This window comes from Pteropus medius, unplaced genomic scaffold (genome assembly GCF_902729225.1).
Source record: "Pteropus medius unplaced genomic scaffold, Ma_sr-lr_union100, whole genome shotgun sequence".
Taxonomy (NCBI): Eukaryota; Metazoa; Chordata; class Mammalia; order Chiroptera; family Pteropodidae; genus Pteropus; species Pteropus medius.
The window spans coordinates 17,107,660-17,122,361 of NW_024344378.1; the positions used below are offsets into that span (position 1 = coordinate 17,107,660).

Here is a 14,702-nt window from a genome sequence, read left to right on the forward strand (position 1 = left end):
CCAGTGTGGGGTCCAGGCCTGAAGTGCCTGTGTGTCCCGGGCCTGGCGCAGTGCACCCACCCCCATGCAAGGAGATCCGCATGTGTGTGGTGTTGAGAAGGATGACACACAGACTATCGAGGGGGAATAGCAAACCCGGATGTGTGGCTGCACAGATGCAGCTGTTTTTCAGAGGGGTTTCAACGCTGGAGAAGCTCTCTGGGGCTCGGAATCCAGGAGACCTGGAAATGAATCCCTCTGGCACCAGCTCTGCCTAATGGGGCTTGGTTGATAATGGGTAGAAACTTGCTTTGCACACATGCCCAGGGCTGGCACTTATCATTTTTAATTTATAATTCATTCAGTGAGGTAGAAGCAATCGATGGATCAGTGAGAAGAGCAAGCACACAAGGCAGGTGGCTAGATAGAGAGAAATAGAAGACTTGCAGAGGGGGCGATTTTTTGTTTTGGAAGTTGAAAGTTCTTTGCTTAATGCTGCTTTGCGGGGCTTAGCTTCCTTTGCTCGGGATAGAAAAGTGAGCTATGCAGATATGGGATTCCTGAGATCTGTGAGGTATCACTGAGCAGAGAGGTTCATTTAATGGGGGCAGGGGAGAAAGTCGCATTGCTGAGTACCATCTCCGTGCACTCTATAACACTGCTATTTAATTCTTAATTTAAAAAAAATAGTGAAGCTCTTCCCTACACATCACATCACCTTGCTGGGCACCAGAGAGGGACCAAGAAGACCTGGCAGGCAAGTTTCTAAACTGGACAGCATCCGTTCCCGTCGCTGGCGGCTGGGAGAGCCTCATGGACATTTCTCACAGCTCCACCATCCTCTCTGGTTCGTTTCTTTTCTCTGTTTGGTCACCATAGACGGTCGGAGCCATTTCTCAGAGTTACACTCGTACTGTAGAATGACAGGGGGGACTGTCTGCATTGCACCTGAGGGGCCCCCCGCATGGGGCTACCAGCACTAAGCTAGGTTTTCATTTGTCACTGAGGTCAGTGTCTCACTCTGCACTGCTGGCTTGGACCTCAGTGCTCTGGGGCAGCGACTTGCTTGCTTCCAACCTGCTCCGAGCCATTTGGAAGGCCCGAAGATCCCAGCACGCTCACCCCTCATTACGCAGACACGCTCACCAGCAGAGTATGTGCGGGGCACTGACGTCTGTCAGTCTGACCTTGGGCCGGTAACGGGGAGACAGGCCGGGAGCGAGGCGTGCATGCCAGTAGCAATCTCTCTGCTTGGTTGAGCTCACCCAGGAAGAAAAAAAAAAGAGTCATTTCTTTCGCGGTGGTGGTGGCAGTTTTTGTTAGATATTTCCACTCAGGGGCAGCGAGATCCATTTGCTATATGTGCATCGGAACATTACCAAGAACACATCACCCCGCCTCCCCCAAGCTCTTTGCTAAAATCCCTCTGCCTGCGATGTTCAGAAAAAACACGCAGAAGGTCTGAGAGCAGGGCAGGGGAGGAGAGATGGAGCGTGATGCTGAACGCAGGCACCTCACCAGTGTAAGTCTCTCGCCAGCCTTTCTTACACTCAGCTCTCAGGCTATCAGCCCTTTGTCAGAGAACTGCTATGGCTCCCCATGCCCTCTGTGCTGAGTCCTAACTCCATCCCTGAGCTTCTGAGGGTCTTTGACATCTAGTCCCACCCTCTCTCCTGATTTACAACCGTTAAACTGAATGTGCCTAGTAAGACCTCCAGACCCTAAATCCCCTATTGGATTATTCTATTTCCCTTCTTCTCCAAATCTCAAGCTTTCTTCCAAAGTCTGCTCAATTTTTGCCTCTACCTCTGACTATGTCACAGGATGACATCTTTCTTCATGCTTGGTGCTGCATTAATTCTTTCAGACTAGGATACATTGTGTTCCTTTTTAAGGTCGTCGAAGTATAAAACTCCCATAACCTTCACTGGTCATCCAGGCCCAGTTTAGAAGCCCCATCAATGTTTCCTGTTACTTTCTCTTATCCAGCTTGACACCCTCACGCTGGAATTTAGTGCTCTCTCCTTTGGGTTGGTCCCTTGGTCTTTCTTTGTGCTCCTATTGATGAATCTGCCTTAGCCTATACCCATGACTGCCACCTCCCCTGAATGGAATTCCTCTTCAGAAGTCTCACTGAGCAACTATGGCGGTCAACCAGGGTGCCTGGGATGAGCCAGGCAGCAAAACAGAACCAGCATCTCGTGTGACAATCCAGAAATACAGGCTTCCTTTAAATCTTTGATTCACTGCAAACCAGGGTATCCACAGGAGAAGAACAGGACTTTTGTTATTATTTTTTAACTTGGAAGTTTTCATAATGTACACAGATGCACATGTACACATACACACACACACACATACACATAAACCAAAAATACAATAAAAATCAAATTAAAAAAATAAGTTAGGCCATAAGCCACTAAGATGTGCAGTAAGTGGATAATTTTTATTATTCCTTTTAAATGCCTGGATAATCTTTACTGCAAATCATAGCTGTACTTTAAAAAAAAATATATATATATATATATATATATATATATGATATACTTAATGCAAACCCCAAAGGATGCTTTGGAAAGAAGCCAAGCTATAGGTTTATATTCTTCCCATTTCCAAATAAAATGCAAAAGAAAAAACTAGTAATCATTTTAATGAGCCTTTAAATAAATTCTTGGCTAGAACATACTGCAGTAATTTATACAGGGAAGGAATTACATACATATATTTGCTGAGAAAGGGACTTCGTGACTAAAGAGCGAATTTCCAAGAATTACGCTAGATGCCGTTTCCTTTAAGTGATCAGTTTGAATTGAACCACACTGCATATCCATTCCATCGCTGGGTCCCACTTGCAAAGGCATATGGAAATTTGTAAACCAGTGTCTTATCCCTCACTGATCCACCTCTCTGCTTTCTGATTCTGGTTCTATTTCCAAACATACAAAAAAAGAAAAAGGTTTGGACTCAGGAAAAGAAAGAGGTTTGATCCAAATTCTGTTCCTTTTCTTTTCCCACTCCTTCTTCTCACACGTTATCCCCTAAATGCATCTCCTGAAACACTGCCCTAGCCTCCTGGTAACTGTGAATTTATGAGGCAAGAAAAACAAGGTGGCCATGAATTAACAAGTGCGTGGCCATTTCTCTCTATCAGTAGAATAATCAACCTCTCTCAGGAAGTCAATAGTTTTGGTTTTAAGAGACAGGGGAGAGAATAGAAGAAAAGAAGTGGCAATGTGCCTCCTGGACAAGGCAGGATGTGAGACTCTTAGAAACTCAGGATTCTGGGAGCTGCATTCTCCTGCAAGGAAGCCAAGAAGCAGCAGCCTCACAGGTGTGGTCCAGAAGCCCCTGCACTCAGCACTAGGACACAACCAGGGAGCCTGGCTTCTGGTTTATTATCATCTGAGCAGTCACAATCTTCCCTCCCTTTCCAGAGCTTTGTTCCACCAAAGCAATATTATATTTCTCACTCTATCCTAAGGTGGCTCCCCAAAAGAGGGGATAGGTAAATGATCTTTTATCTCCATTTTACAGATTGAGAAATGGAGGCTCACAGAATTTAAATGATTTTCCCAGTGCCCCACAGCTAATGAAGAGAAAGCCCTAAAGTAAAAATCCTGATTCCTTCCTGGATCTCTCTCCCAGTCTCTTGCTTCTCTGATAGCCATATGGCCTCAGGCCTGCTAGTCAACCACTCTGTGCTTCCTACCTGCAAAGGCAGTTTGGATTCCAAGCCCTTGGTTTCTCACCCAGGTTCATTTAAGATGGGATTCCAAATGCAGGATCTTTGGGGATTTAAAACCAGAGAACCAACCGGGGAAGCTATGGATGTTTGCATCAACTCTACAGCTACAACACACATGCAGTGAGATGGGTGGGGGGTACATATCCCCACATTCGCTCCCTACTCACATTCGCCACTGTACCCAGTCAGGGCTCCCCATCAGATCTGAGTGTTCCAGCTGTCAACAGCCCATGGGCTTGGCAAAGAATACTAGAATAGAGCCCCACAGACCCGGTTCCAGCCCCAGCGCTGCTGCAAATGACTTTGTGACTTGGGGGCAGTCCCCAAGTGGCCTCTTCTGTTAAAAGAGAGCCTGTGCTGACAATCTCTGAAGGTCCTTTTAGCTCCAACATACAGCGAGTCTAAGAATTAAATATGAGCGAAAGTGAGTTAGATGAGCACGTTACACCAAAGTAAGTGACCATCAACAACCAGATTTGAGCAGGTCACAGACAGCTCAGTGCTAAACTTGTCATTTGTAAATGGAATAATGACGGTACCAACATCATAGGGGTGTTGATAAAGTATTGAATGAGTTTATTCATATCAAACATTTAGCATATTTTTGGCACATTGTACACTCTCATGCTTATTATACGCATTTTCTGAAGGGAAAAATCAGGGCCCACAGAGATGAGATGTCTGGTTGAGGAAACGGGGTACAGCAGAGCTGGTCCCCTGTCTGCTATTGTGATAATTGGTGTCCTTGTCCTAGAGTTGCCAGAACAGATCCAGACAGCGTCTCTAGCTCCATTTCCCATGGGAGGAGGGCTGCATGTGCCTAGATGAGGGCAGCGATGCACATCCTGATGGAACCCCTCAACTGTGACATTAAAGATGCTGCTGCTCTGAGTTTCACCAGCAGAGCCAGTAGGTAAAAGAGAACCACCACCTTCTGACCAAGACACTGTAACTTCAGAAAAGCTGGCCTGGAAGGGAGGGCTCAGCTGGACAACATGTGGTCATAGAACCAAGAGCTATGGAAATTGTATCTACCAGCTGGCTATCCACTGAGCTCGAAGTCCATGAACTGTCACATATCATCATGTAATCCTTTGAGTGGCACTGTCCAAATGTGGCAATACAAACAACCTAAACTGGAAGGGACCTCAAAAAGTATAGGACCTGACGTTGACATTCTACAAATTGAAAAATGGAGGCTCTGAGAAATGATTGGCTTATTCAAGAACATTCGGTTACTCGGGGCAGAACCAGGACAAGAGAACAGATGTCTGCCTTCCGCTCCTACGCTCGTGAGTCTTACCTTTAAATGACACAAATGGCACAGCAGGACTTACTATGTGATTCCTTCGAGTCAAAGGGAGGACTTTGTGAGCCAGATTTGACTTAGTTTCTCTCACACACAGATCATAAAGATATCATTTCAGGTGTCAGCAAGAGCAGCTGCGAAGTGTTCTCTTATGTCCCCAAAGACCATTTTGCAAACACCAACTTTTCACCTGAAGACTGACCTACTACTCAGAATATGGCATATGATGCCAATTATATAAAGGATTAAAATAGATTTGAACAGCCTGCCAGCCCCCACGCCCTGCACTCCATATCCTAGCCTATCTAAAACATTTCAAAATACAGAAGTTGCGTATATAAATATACAAAAAATCTCTCTTAAGAATATCATAAAATGATGACAATGATGTCACAGCTATGCCGGGCCCTCATTCTTACATGACAACAGTCATGTGGAGCTGATTAGTAAAAGTTCCTTTGCAGAGGCTGTCTCTTGGCCCAAATTGCTCACTGGCACTACCAGCCTGGCCCTCACATGCATTTGAACTTGAGATCCCAGGTCTGCTCGCACAGTTGTTTTTATGTGAATCTTACCCAGGTAGATTATACATGTCTGAAAGCAGGAAACTCCCTTCAAAATACTTTGCTCAAAGCTAGACATTAGACATTTAAAAGATTGCTTAATTACCTAATACATTTCTTCCCACATTCTTCTTTGCTCTGTTTTGCTTTAATGGAAGAGATTTTAATATCTATGAATTAAAAGTGTACTACCCCAGAGCTTACTTTCTCTGACTCTCTAACAATCTTGGGAGACGTGGCCAGGGAAAGCAGGAATCCAATACTCTAAAATTGTTTTGTTTTGTTGAGAGGTTTGCCAGGGTATCAAAGAGAGCACAGGGTTATGCTGCTGTTTTATGAAAATGACGCAAGAATAACCAACATCCAACCACTTACACGATGACTCTTGAACAGCTTGACAGAGGCGGCTTGCTCATCAGAGAAATCTGACTCGTAATCCCTGCTGTATTTCTGCAGGGTAGCCTGGAAGTAATTATCCTTCTCACTGGTAAATCAATTAGGAAAGGAGATTCTAACACCCACCCCCACCCTTTACTCCTCCAAGAAACTGCTAATCCTCTAACACTGCAGGCAACAGAGTTGCTACTCATAGAGTGATGACTGCACTCAACTTAGTCTTTATACCTATGGCAGGGGCAGCCATCCATATTAGATCAGAGTACACGGAATGGCCTTTGTGGTCTGACAGAGGTCAATAGGGATCCTGGACACTCGGCTTTACAAAAAGCAAGTGACTCTTCTTCTCGAGCCTCAGTTTTCTCACCCAGCAAATGAGAATAAATCTACCAGGTTCGAGGGATTAGTAATGAAACTTAGAACAGAGTGTAAAAATTAACTTAGCCCAGTGCCTAGAACTTATCAGGGGCTCAACAAAAGGACGTGATTGTCTTATTCTGATAGCAGACCTTACCGTCCTCCCCACCACACACATGCACAGAGACACACACACTTCTACCCTGCAGTAATTTGGTCACATTCCCTGGCAGTCAGATCTTTCTATGCTCTCTGTCATTTCCACACCACTGTTTCCAAATCTGCAGGTGGCAGCCACTTTTGAGCCAGAGCAATTATACCATAACTCGCCTGCATTTTCCCATCCACACAAAGATTTGTTCTCCAATAGACACCCACAGGAGCCACGCCCCTCTCTTGTTGAGGCACAAAGCCTTCAGCCTGTTTGCACAAGCACAGCTCTGTTAAACAAAGGCTTGACCTTGGCACATGCCATTCTGCATAGGCCCAAGGACAAGAGTCAGCTAACAGTAATAACTTCTAGAGACCAGGGACATTTATCTCCTGCAAGGAGAAGAAGCAGCTGTGACCTGGAGCTCAGACTCCACGATAGCAGAGTCCCTTCTCCAGGAGGCAAACCTCACACACACCTGCTTCTAAAACTTACATAACTGCTCCTTGTGTTCAAAGTGCCAGGCTCAGACATCATTCAATGAGCTAACTGGCCAGTGGTTAGAAAATGGCGAACAGTGAGGGATCCAAAATTCACATTGAACACGGCCAGGGCAGGTCAAGATCACTAAAATAATGCTGATGTCACCACATCGTTTGATGGTCTAGAACAACAGCTGGAGCAGGTCCCAGCACTTCATATCGATACTCTCATTTAGAGATAAACTAGTAGATATTACTAGCCCAAATCTCAACTTCCTTAAGGGATCCCAACATTGCTGGATGTATCCTAATTTGTCCCCCAAATAAAATTTATGGAAAGGCTATTGCAGACCCACCATTTACAAGTAATAAACCTTTGGGGGTAATTTACATAGTGTTCGTTTTTTTAGCTTGCCTGCCTTCATATAGTGGCTGGGGGGGTTTGGAGATTAATTAGATTAAGCTCCTGAAAGGAAGTTTAGCATAATAGTTGCTCGATTAATGCTGATTATTACTGGTGGAAGGAGACTACACACATGTTAACATTTCTGTTTTCAACCCAATGGCTTATTAGCTATCCGCTTTTAGGGACTTGACGTTGTCAAAAAGCATTAGAAAACGAACAATTAGCTTCAGGAACAGCTATATAAACACAAGCACAATTTACTGTTTTGCCGGGGGCAACAGATCTCTGATATATTCAGAGCCTCCAAAGAAAAGAGTAGCCATCCGTTAAATAAATAACTCATTAGGTGAAAAGCAAGTGTTTCTACAAGATTAACTGAAAAATCTGCTGGAGAGAACTACTGTTAGTTGGTTGATGAGCATGGAGAGGGACAGACAATTTAGATGCCGAGAGAATCAAGAGAGTCTTACATAATTCAAGCTGAGACGAGAATCCAGATAACCACAGGTTTAAACTTCAAGATGTGTTTATGAAGGACACTTAAAAAAAAAGTTGCTTTACAAAGTCATAATGACCCAGAGAACTACACCAATAAAGAAACAAATGAGTGTATTTTAATTTATCTCTAACTGTCATTTTGCCTAAGTGGCTAGAAAAGGGCAGTTCTGGTAAAGCAAATATTCTGGTGAACAGAAAGCACCATGCAAAATATTTGTGCATTGTCAGTATCTACAGACTAAAAAATACAATAAAAAAAAATAAATAAATAAAACACTTAACAATAAAATGAAACAGAATCTAATTTCATCTTCTTTGGATGATTCAGAAAGCACTTCAGGATCACAAAGTCTTCTTATGAAATGATTTCTATTGTAATTTTCAAAAAAAATAAAAATAAATCCACAGCATTAGTCTGTCATTTGTCTTTCCCCAATCGGAGTGAAGAAAATGTCTCTGCTTTTAACTTTCCAGGTGGCAGTGCCTCTTAGGTAGGACTTAACTGTGCTCTTTCTTTGGTGGTGTTTCTCAGAGAAGACAGACTAAGTAAGCTCGACTTTTAACTGGGCAATAATTCCTGTGAAAAACTGCTCCAGAGAGCCCATGGTCTGGATGTCACCTGTGTGAAGGAGAAGTAGAGGTGGCATTTCTGTGCCAATGGTCTCCAAATCTCAGCTTACATTCTTCCAAACCCTCAGCATCTGCCTTAACCTGCCCTTCATTCTCTCAAACTTCTAAGCACCGCTAGGCTGTCCTAAGGGGAGTAAAAACAGTCAGGGGTAGAGAAAACCCGCAAAGACCAAAAGAGACATTGTTATGAGTAGGATTCCAAAAGGAAACATACTTGACAGATGACTGAAATGGGAGAAAATAGGTCTAACTGTCACAAACCACTTGGGAAAATTCTCAGGAAGAAAGCTGATCTATCACCTACATGAAAATATGATTAACTCTGTTGCGGTTCAGACACAGGTCAGTGATCAGCACTGAAGGGCATCTGTCATGTGTCAAATGCCCACTTTCTGCTTCTCTCAAAGGGTATACGCACCCTGAGTCCATCTGACCCCACATCACTGGTATGCGATAGGAGGAGCTTTGAACTAGGGGGCATGATACCAACTGACAATATAGCCCCTAGCCAGCTGAGTGACCTGGGAGGGATATTTGTCCTCTGTGAGCCTCAGTTTCCTTCTCAGTGAGGGAGAAGGATAGAGGAAGAATTAAGGTAAATCATCACCGACTCAGTTCAATCAAGTTTTATCACGTGTCCATCACGGACATGACACCAAGCTTTTTAATTCAAGGTCAGGAAGCAACCACCTCAATCTTCCAAATGAGGACTAGATCATCAATTTTGAAACTCTACACTGTGACTGTATAGGAGGAAAAGGTGCAAAGTGTGGTCTGAAGCAAAGAAATTTGGACTGAGAGTCAAGGGTCTCGGGCACTAACCTGGCTCCTTTTCATACCTGGCTATGTGTGCTTTCTTAGCTTCCATTTTCTCACCTATGAAATCAGGCAATTGGTGACGAAAGATTCTTAACAGAATCCATGAACATCTTTGGTTCATGGATGAGATTCGAGCTTCTCACAAACCCCTAAAATTATTTTCAAATTTTGCGTGCTGAAGCATATTTCTAGAAGGAAGCTCTAGAGTTTTAAACACTTCTACAAAAGTGTTTTTGAAGTTCAAAAACAATGAATAACTGCTTGTATAGGTGAAATCTATGATCTCTTCCAAGTCTAACATGCAATAATTCAAACAATACTGAAAAATGCGAAAATGGCAATGCTTTGAGACAAATTGAGGAGAAACTACTCAGCTAAACCCAGTAACAGGTGCCTAAGCAGCCATCCTGATTATCAGGGTTTTGGCACTTGACTGGTGGGCACAGTTTCAGGCCTGGGGACCCCTAGAGCTGGCTGGGTCTTTGGGCAACCATCCCCAACACTGAATCAGGATTCACCACATCTGCATCCACCCTTTGCTGAGCGTATTTAAAGACTTTGGAGCTGGGAGAGAGAAGGGGTGCGACTGAGAGCTGTGATGCTGAGAATCTGAGTCAAAGCTGCTCTGCTTTGAGCAGCATAAACAATCATCATGCTAAGCCATGGCTTGGACTCTACCAACTTGGATTCAGAGATCAGGGACCTTTGCGCAATGATTTGAAGTTTATCCATGAGCTCACCTCGCTGCAGAAAGGGTTTGCAAATAAGTTTGCAGGAGGAAAGCTTGGGATTGACGTTTTCAGCCTTTTAGAAACATTGAAATAGCCTTGTATAACCCTGGTGTGTTTATTGAGGCCAGGCCTGCCTAAGTTTCTAAACAGCGGTGCCTTCCTAGCTGGGGAAAGATCACCTCTCCTCAAAGCCAATATATTGTACAGCACTTATTCCCTAAAACTGTCCATTTTTCCATGGAATCCAGGAGCCCTGTCTCTAGTAGGTCTCCATGATCAAAGTCTGACCACATGTAATTTCACCCACATCCTGAGGAAAGACAGAGAAGCACAGGGTCTGGAGCCAGGTCTGCTCTGCTGTGCCTCAGAAGCAGCTCTGGATCAAGATGACGAATCCAGGAGCTTCCTACACTTCTCTGGGCAGAAATGACTCCCCATTCATGAAGAGCGCTCTGAAAACAGACCAGCAAGAGGGAGGCTAAAGAAGGACTCAGACTCATTCTGAAATCCCAGATCCGCCGTTTACTGCTGTCTGACTTCAGGCTAGAAATTTACTAATCTCACTGTGTTTCAGCTTTTTCATCTATAAAATGGGCACGATGAAAATTTCTACCCCGTAGATTTATTTTGAGGATACATGAGCTAAGGCGTGTAAAGCGCTCGGCACCATCCTTGGCACAGGGAATCCCGTATGTAGTTACAAAGTTTTACCGTTGTTGCTTTTTTTTGTTGTTATTATTATGATCACTGCTACTACTATCAAGGCTCTTGTTAGAATTACAAACAGTGTCTGTGATGACCGTGGCACATAAAACAGGCCCTCTATAGGCAATTCCATGGCTATTGGTTTGGGGTTTTTTTCTTAACTCCTGGCCTTGGGCAGGCCTGCTACCCCGCAGGGGGTGCTCCAGACCCATTGACTTCTCCTCTTACCTTCCTTTTGTTGGTGGGATTGACGTATAGGTAACTGAGGACAGTCTTCAAACCCACTTTGTCGTTCAGCTTTTCATAGGTGGTGCCATAATTCGTTGATCTGTAGGTAAGAGAGCATGGAAAAGATTGTGTTACCAGACCAGGGATTGTGTTTAAAGGGAAGCCAGGCTCTCCTTGGACCAGCACCTTTGTTCCCAAATTACATTAGTGCTTAAAAGTGTTTTTTTTCAGAGATAAAATGCCCCATTAATTTTAGAAGAGCAATTAGACTAATGCATCTACTTACTACCTGAGCTCCCTTGCCTTTGCTCCCGGCCTTTCTCAGAGACCTACTTTTCTGCCCTTTATGAAGATGTGCTGAGAAAAAAGCTTCAGGAGAGGGCCTGCCTCCCACGTGCTCAGCCCTCTGGTTCTCCGCATGGCACTGTCGGGGGCCATGGGTTTCCACCAGTGGGAACTGTGCAAGGAGGCCACAGGGAGAAAGGCCAGACCATCACCTGAAGTCAGTGGCGTGCAACCAACTTTATGCCCCCTCCACTGAGCTTGAAGCAAGGGAACCCTCAGACAGGCAGGAAGTGCCTTATCCAAGAGCATGGCGGGACCAATAGCCAAATCAGGCCACACCGGGTGAGAGTGATGCTTCTACACAGGAGCAGCAGTGCATCAGGGTGAGGAGCCAATGACACTGAACCGCTTGCCAATAGTTCATCGTTCCAATTATCTTGCGGGCTACTGCTCCTCATGTGGGCCTAATTCGCAGGGTCCCGACCTTATACCAAAACAGAGAACAAAACAGGCCAACTCCTAGGCTCCTTCCTGTCCATTTAGCCTTTCTGTAGTGGAGGAAGGAGAGTGGGTGTCATATAGTGAGATTCCTGTAGTCAACCTCCCAACCCCTTTTTCCCTACCTCCCCCACCCTATACTCCTCCTTTTTCAAATCACCAGTATCATCAAGTTCTCCTCCCCTTTCTGTTATCACCTTCCTCAGCTAGACTCACAAAACTTCTCACACTTGAACTTTAGAAAGCCACAGAGGTCGGTTTAATTTTTCTGTGGTCAACTGACCTCATGAGAGCCTTCATTCTGACTCAAAACTTAGTTCTTGACTCTAGCTACATACCCACCCCACCCCAGTAACTTCCTTGAGCCTTCACCCACCTTCCGATTCTAATCTGCTCTTGCCTTGACCCACAGACTAGCTTTATAAACACTGTGGCCAAACTATATGATGACCTTTAGAAATTATCACCATCCTCATCCAAAATTCCATGTCCCCAGACCCACCTTCACCTCTGTTAAGACTTCACTAGCCCTCTTCCCAATTGTATGTCTCCTCTCTGTCAAAACTAATGTCCTCATCCATTAGGCACCCATGGCACACTGTGCATGCCTCTTTTTGACTCCTCAATATTGCCACAACTGCTTTTCTTATGTTCTGTTTCCTCAAGCACAATGTAAGCATCTCAAGGGCAAGGAACTTCAGAGAACACTATGGCAGGAGGAAACAACATAAACTTTGGGTGTGGCAAAATCTCCATTGCATTCCCCGATCTGCAGCTCTCTGGTTGCATGACCGTGTGCAAGTTACTCAATCTGTTGGAACCTCAGCTTTCTTATCTGAAAAAAGTGGAGAGAATTTAATCTCACAAGGAGTTTGTGAGGATGCAAAAATATAACACGTGGGAAACTCCTAAAGGATGTAGGAATACTGAAATGTTAAAAAAAAAATTTTTTTTAAAGAACATTCACTTCTCCTTCCCCAAAAATGTATGGAACCAGGCCTTACACATCATGCGCACTCAGTACATTTTACTAAACAAACATCAGTATTTCAAATTTCTCCCTAGGCTAATGGCTCCACATGGTCATTGGTTCTGCCAACTTTAATAATCAGACTCCCAAAAGGTGACTTCTTCTGTCTCCTAAGCACCTCTTTGCCTATATCTCTCAAACCCACTCAGTTTCAAGTCTTAATGATTCTGTCTCCTCAATAACTTAGACTCCTGGTCTTTCCATCCTCACTCCAATGTGTGGTTCGTGCATCATCATTTTTGCTATAGTCTCTCAATCAGATGCTCTTCTTCCAACCTTCCCCCTCTCCCACCATCCTCTATGGCACAGAGGATATGCTATCATCAGGTTACACTTCAACCACCCAGATCTGTCTACCTCAGTCCCTGGTAGTAATTGCTTACTGCTTGCATACTGTGAAATTGTATTTGCCAAGCTTAGCCCTGTAAAATCTGGCTTCGGCCTCCCTTACTAGATTTATTTCCAGCCACTTGCTCCTGTGCCCCTTTCTCTCCAGCCTCGCTAAACTTTCCTGAATGTCTTGCATTTTCAGCCCCCTCCATTTCCATACACATCACTTCCTTTGCTTGAACTATGCATGCCCTGTTTTCCTCTACTTGGTAAATTTCTCTTTAACCTTCAACACTCAATTTCAATATCAACCTCCTTCCAACTTTCCCACAGGAACATTATTCACAATTCCCTTTGTGTTCTCCTACCATCTCATACATATTTCTACATTAGCGTTAATCCTACTGTTTTGGTCATACCATTTTTATTCTGGGATCTCTTCCTTAACTATAACTCCCTAAGGGCAACGACTATTTCTTATAATAGCCCAGATGTCTTGCACCATGCCTAGTATGAAGCAAATGATGAGTGTATTAATTTTTGTATTGTTTCATTTTGTCTTTATTTGCAAGAATAAATGAATGAATGAATGAATGAATGAGCAGGTTTACTCAAACCTACTCACAAGTTCTTGACCAAATGCTAATGTCTACTGGCCACTCAATGCATACCACACTTAGAAAACGCACTTGACCTTTTGATGGCTGCACACCTGGCACAGAATGGTAGGATCTCGCAGGGTCTGGTGCCAGGGAAGGATCTATAGTTTACTGGAACTTAATCATTAAGGTTAAATGACTGATCACCTTGAGCTCCTATCCTACACAGGGCAGGGGAGGAGACAGGCCACAATCACTAGAGGCTGTCAGTTGCATACCTCTATGAATCCAAATAAAACATTTCATAGAATGAATTTTTTCTTGATTGTACACTTTTAAAGGCATAAAGACATCATGATGTGGGAAAGGAACTCTAAACCTGGACCCTGGAAACCTAGCCTCTAGAAATGATTCTGAAATATACTCAAACTGTTACTCTGGACAAGCCAATTCTCTTAGCCTGTGAAAGAAAAAATTATTCTGACACTTGTTAAAATAGTAAGGCAGACTTCATTCGGGGCTATCACAACAGGTAGAGGGACTACAGCAAAGAGGTTTGCAGGAGGAGATAGAGATTGAGCTCAACTCTGAATACAACCAGGAAAAGCAAGAATTTATAGCCAAACAGAAAGGTTGGGGTCAGCAGATGAAAAATTGGTAAGAGGGTGGGTCATTTTTTGCTAAACTGACCTGACAGGATCTTTCTGAAGGCAGGCCAGGGTGATCCGGCATCACCTGGGGCATGGTGCAGGGTGAGGCATTTAGTCAGATCTAAAGCATGATGAGATATGGAGGGTGGGGGATTCTGGCTAAACCGGCGATGGGCTCTTGAAGACATATCCAAAGACAGGGCCTAGCTGAAAAAGAGCTCAGAGGATCCTGACTAGAGTTTGGTCAAGAAGAGAATCTTTGTCAAGCCCTGTTCCACCAGTGACACAAGAGATAATCATAACACTCCTTC

The 14,702-nt window shown here is 44.1% G+C and overlaps 1 protein-coding gene across 1 annotated transcript in view; it reads right to left on the bottom strand.

Annotated features, from left to right (window-relative positions):
- The window catches only part of SORCS3 (sortilin related VPS10 domain containing receptor 3), a 520,917-nt gene that overhangs the window by 275,171 nt on the left and 231,044 nt on the right, over window positions 1–14,702 (bottom strand). The window contains exon 3 of the mRNA XM_039871263.1: window positions 11,000–11,099. Within this exon, the coding sequence (XP_039727197.1) occupies window positions 11,000–11,099 (100 nt within the window). The remainder of the gene's footprint in view (window positions 1–10,999; window positions 11,100–14,702) is intronic.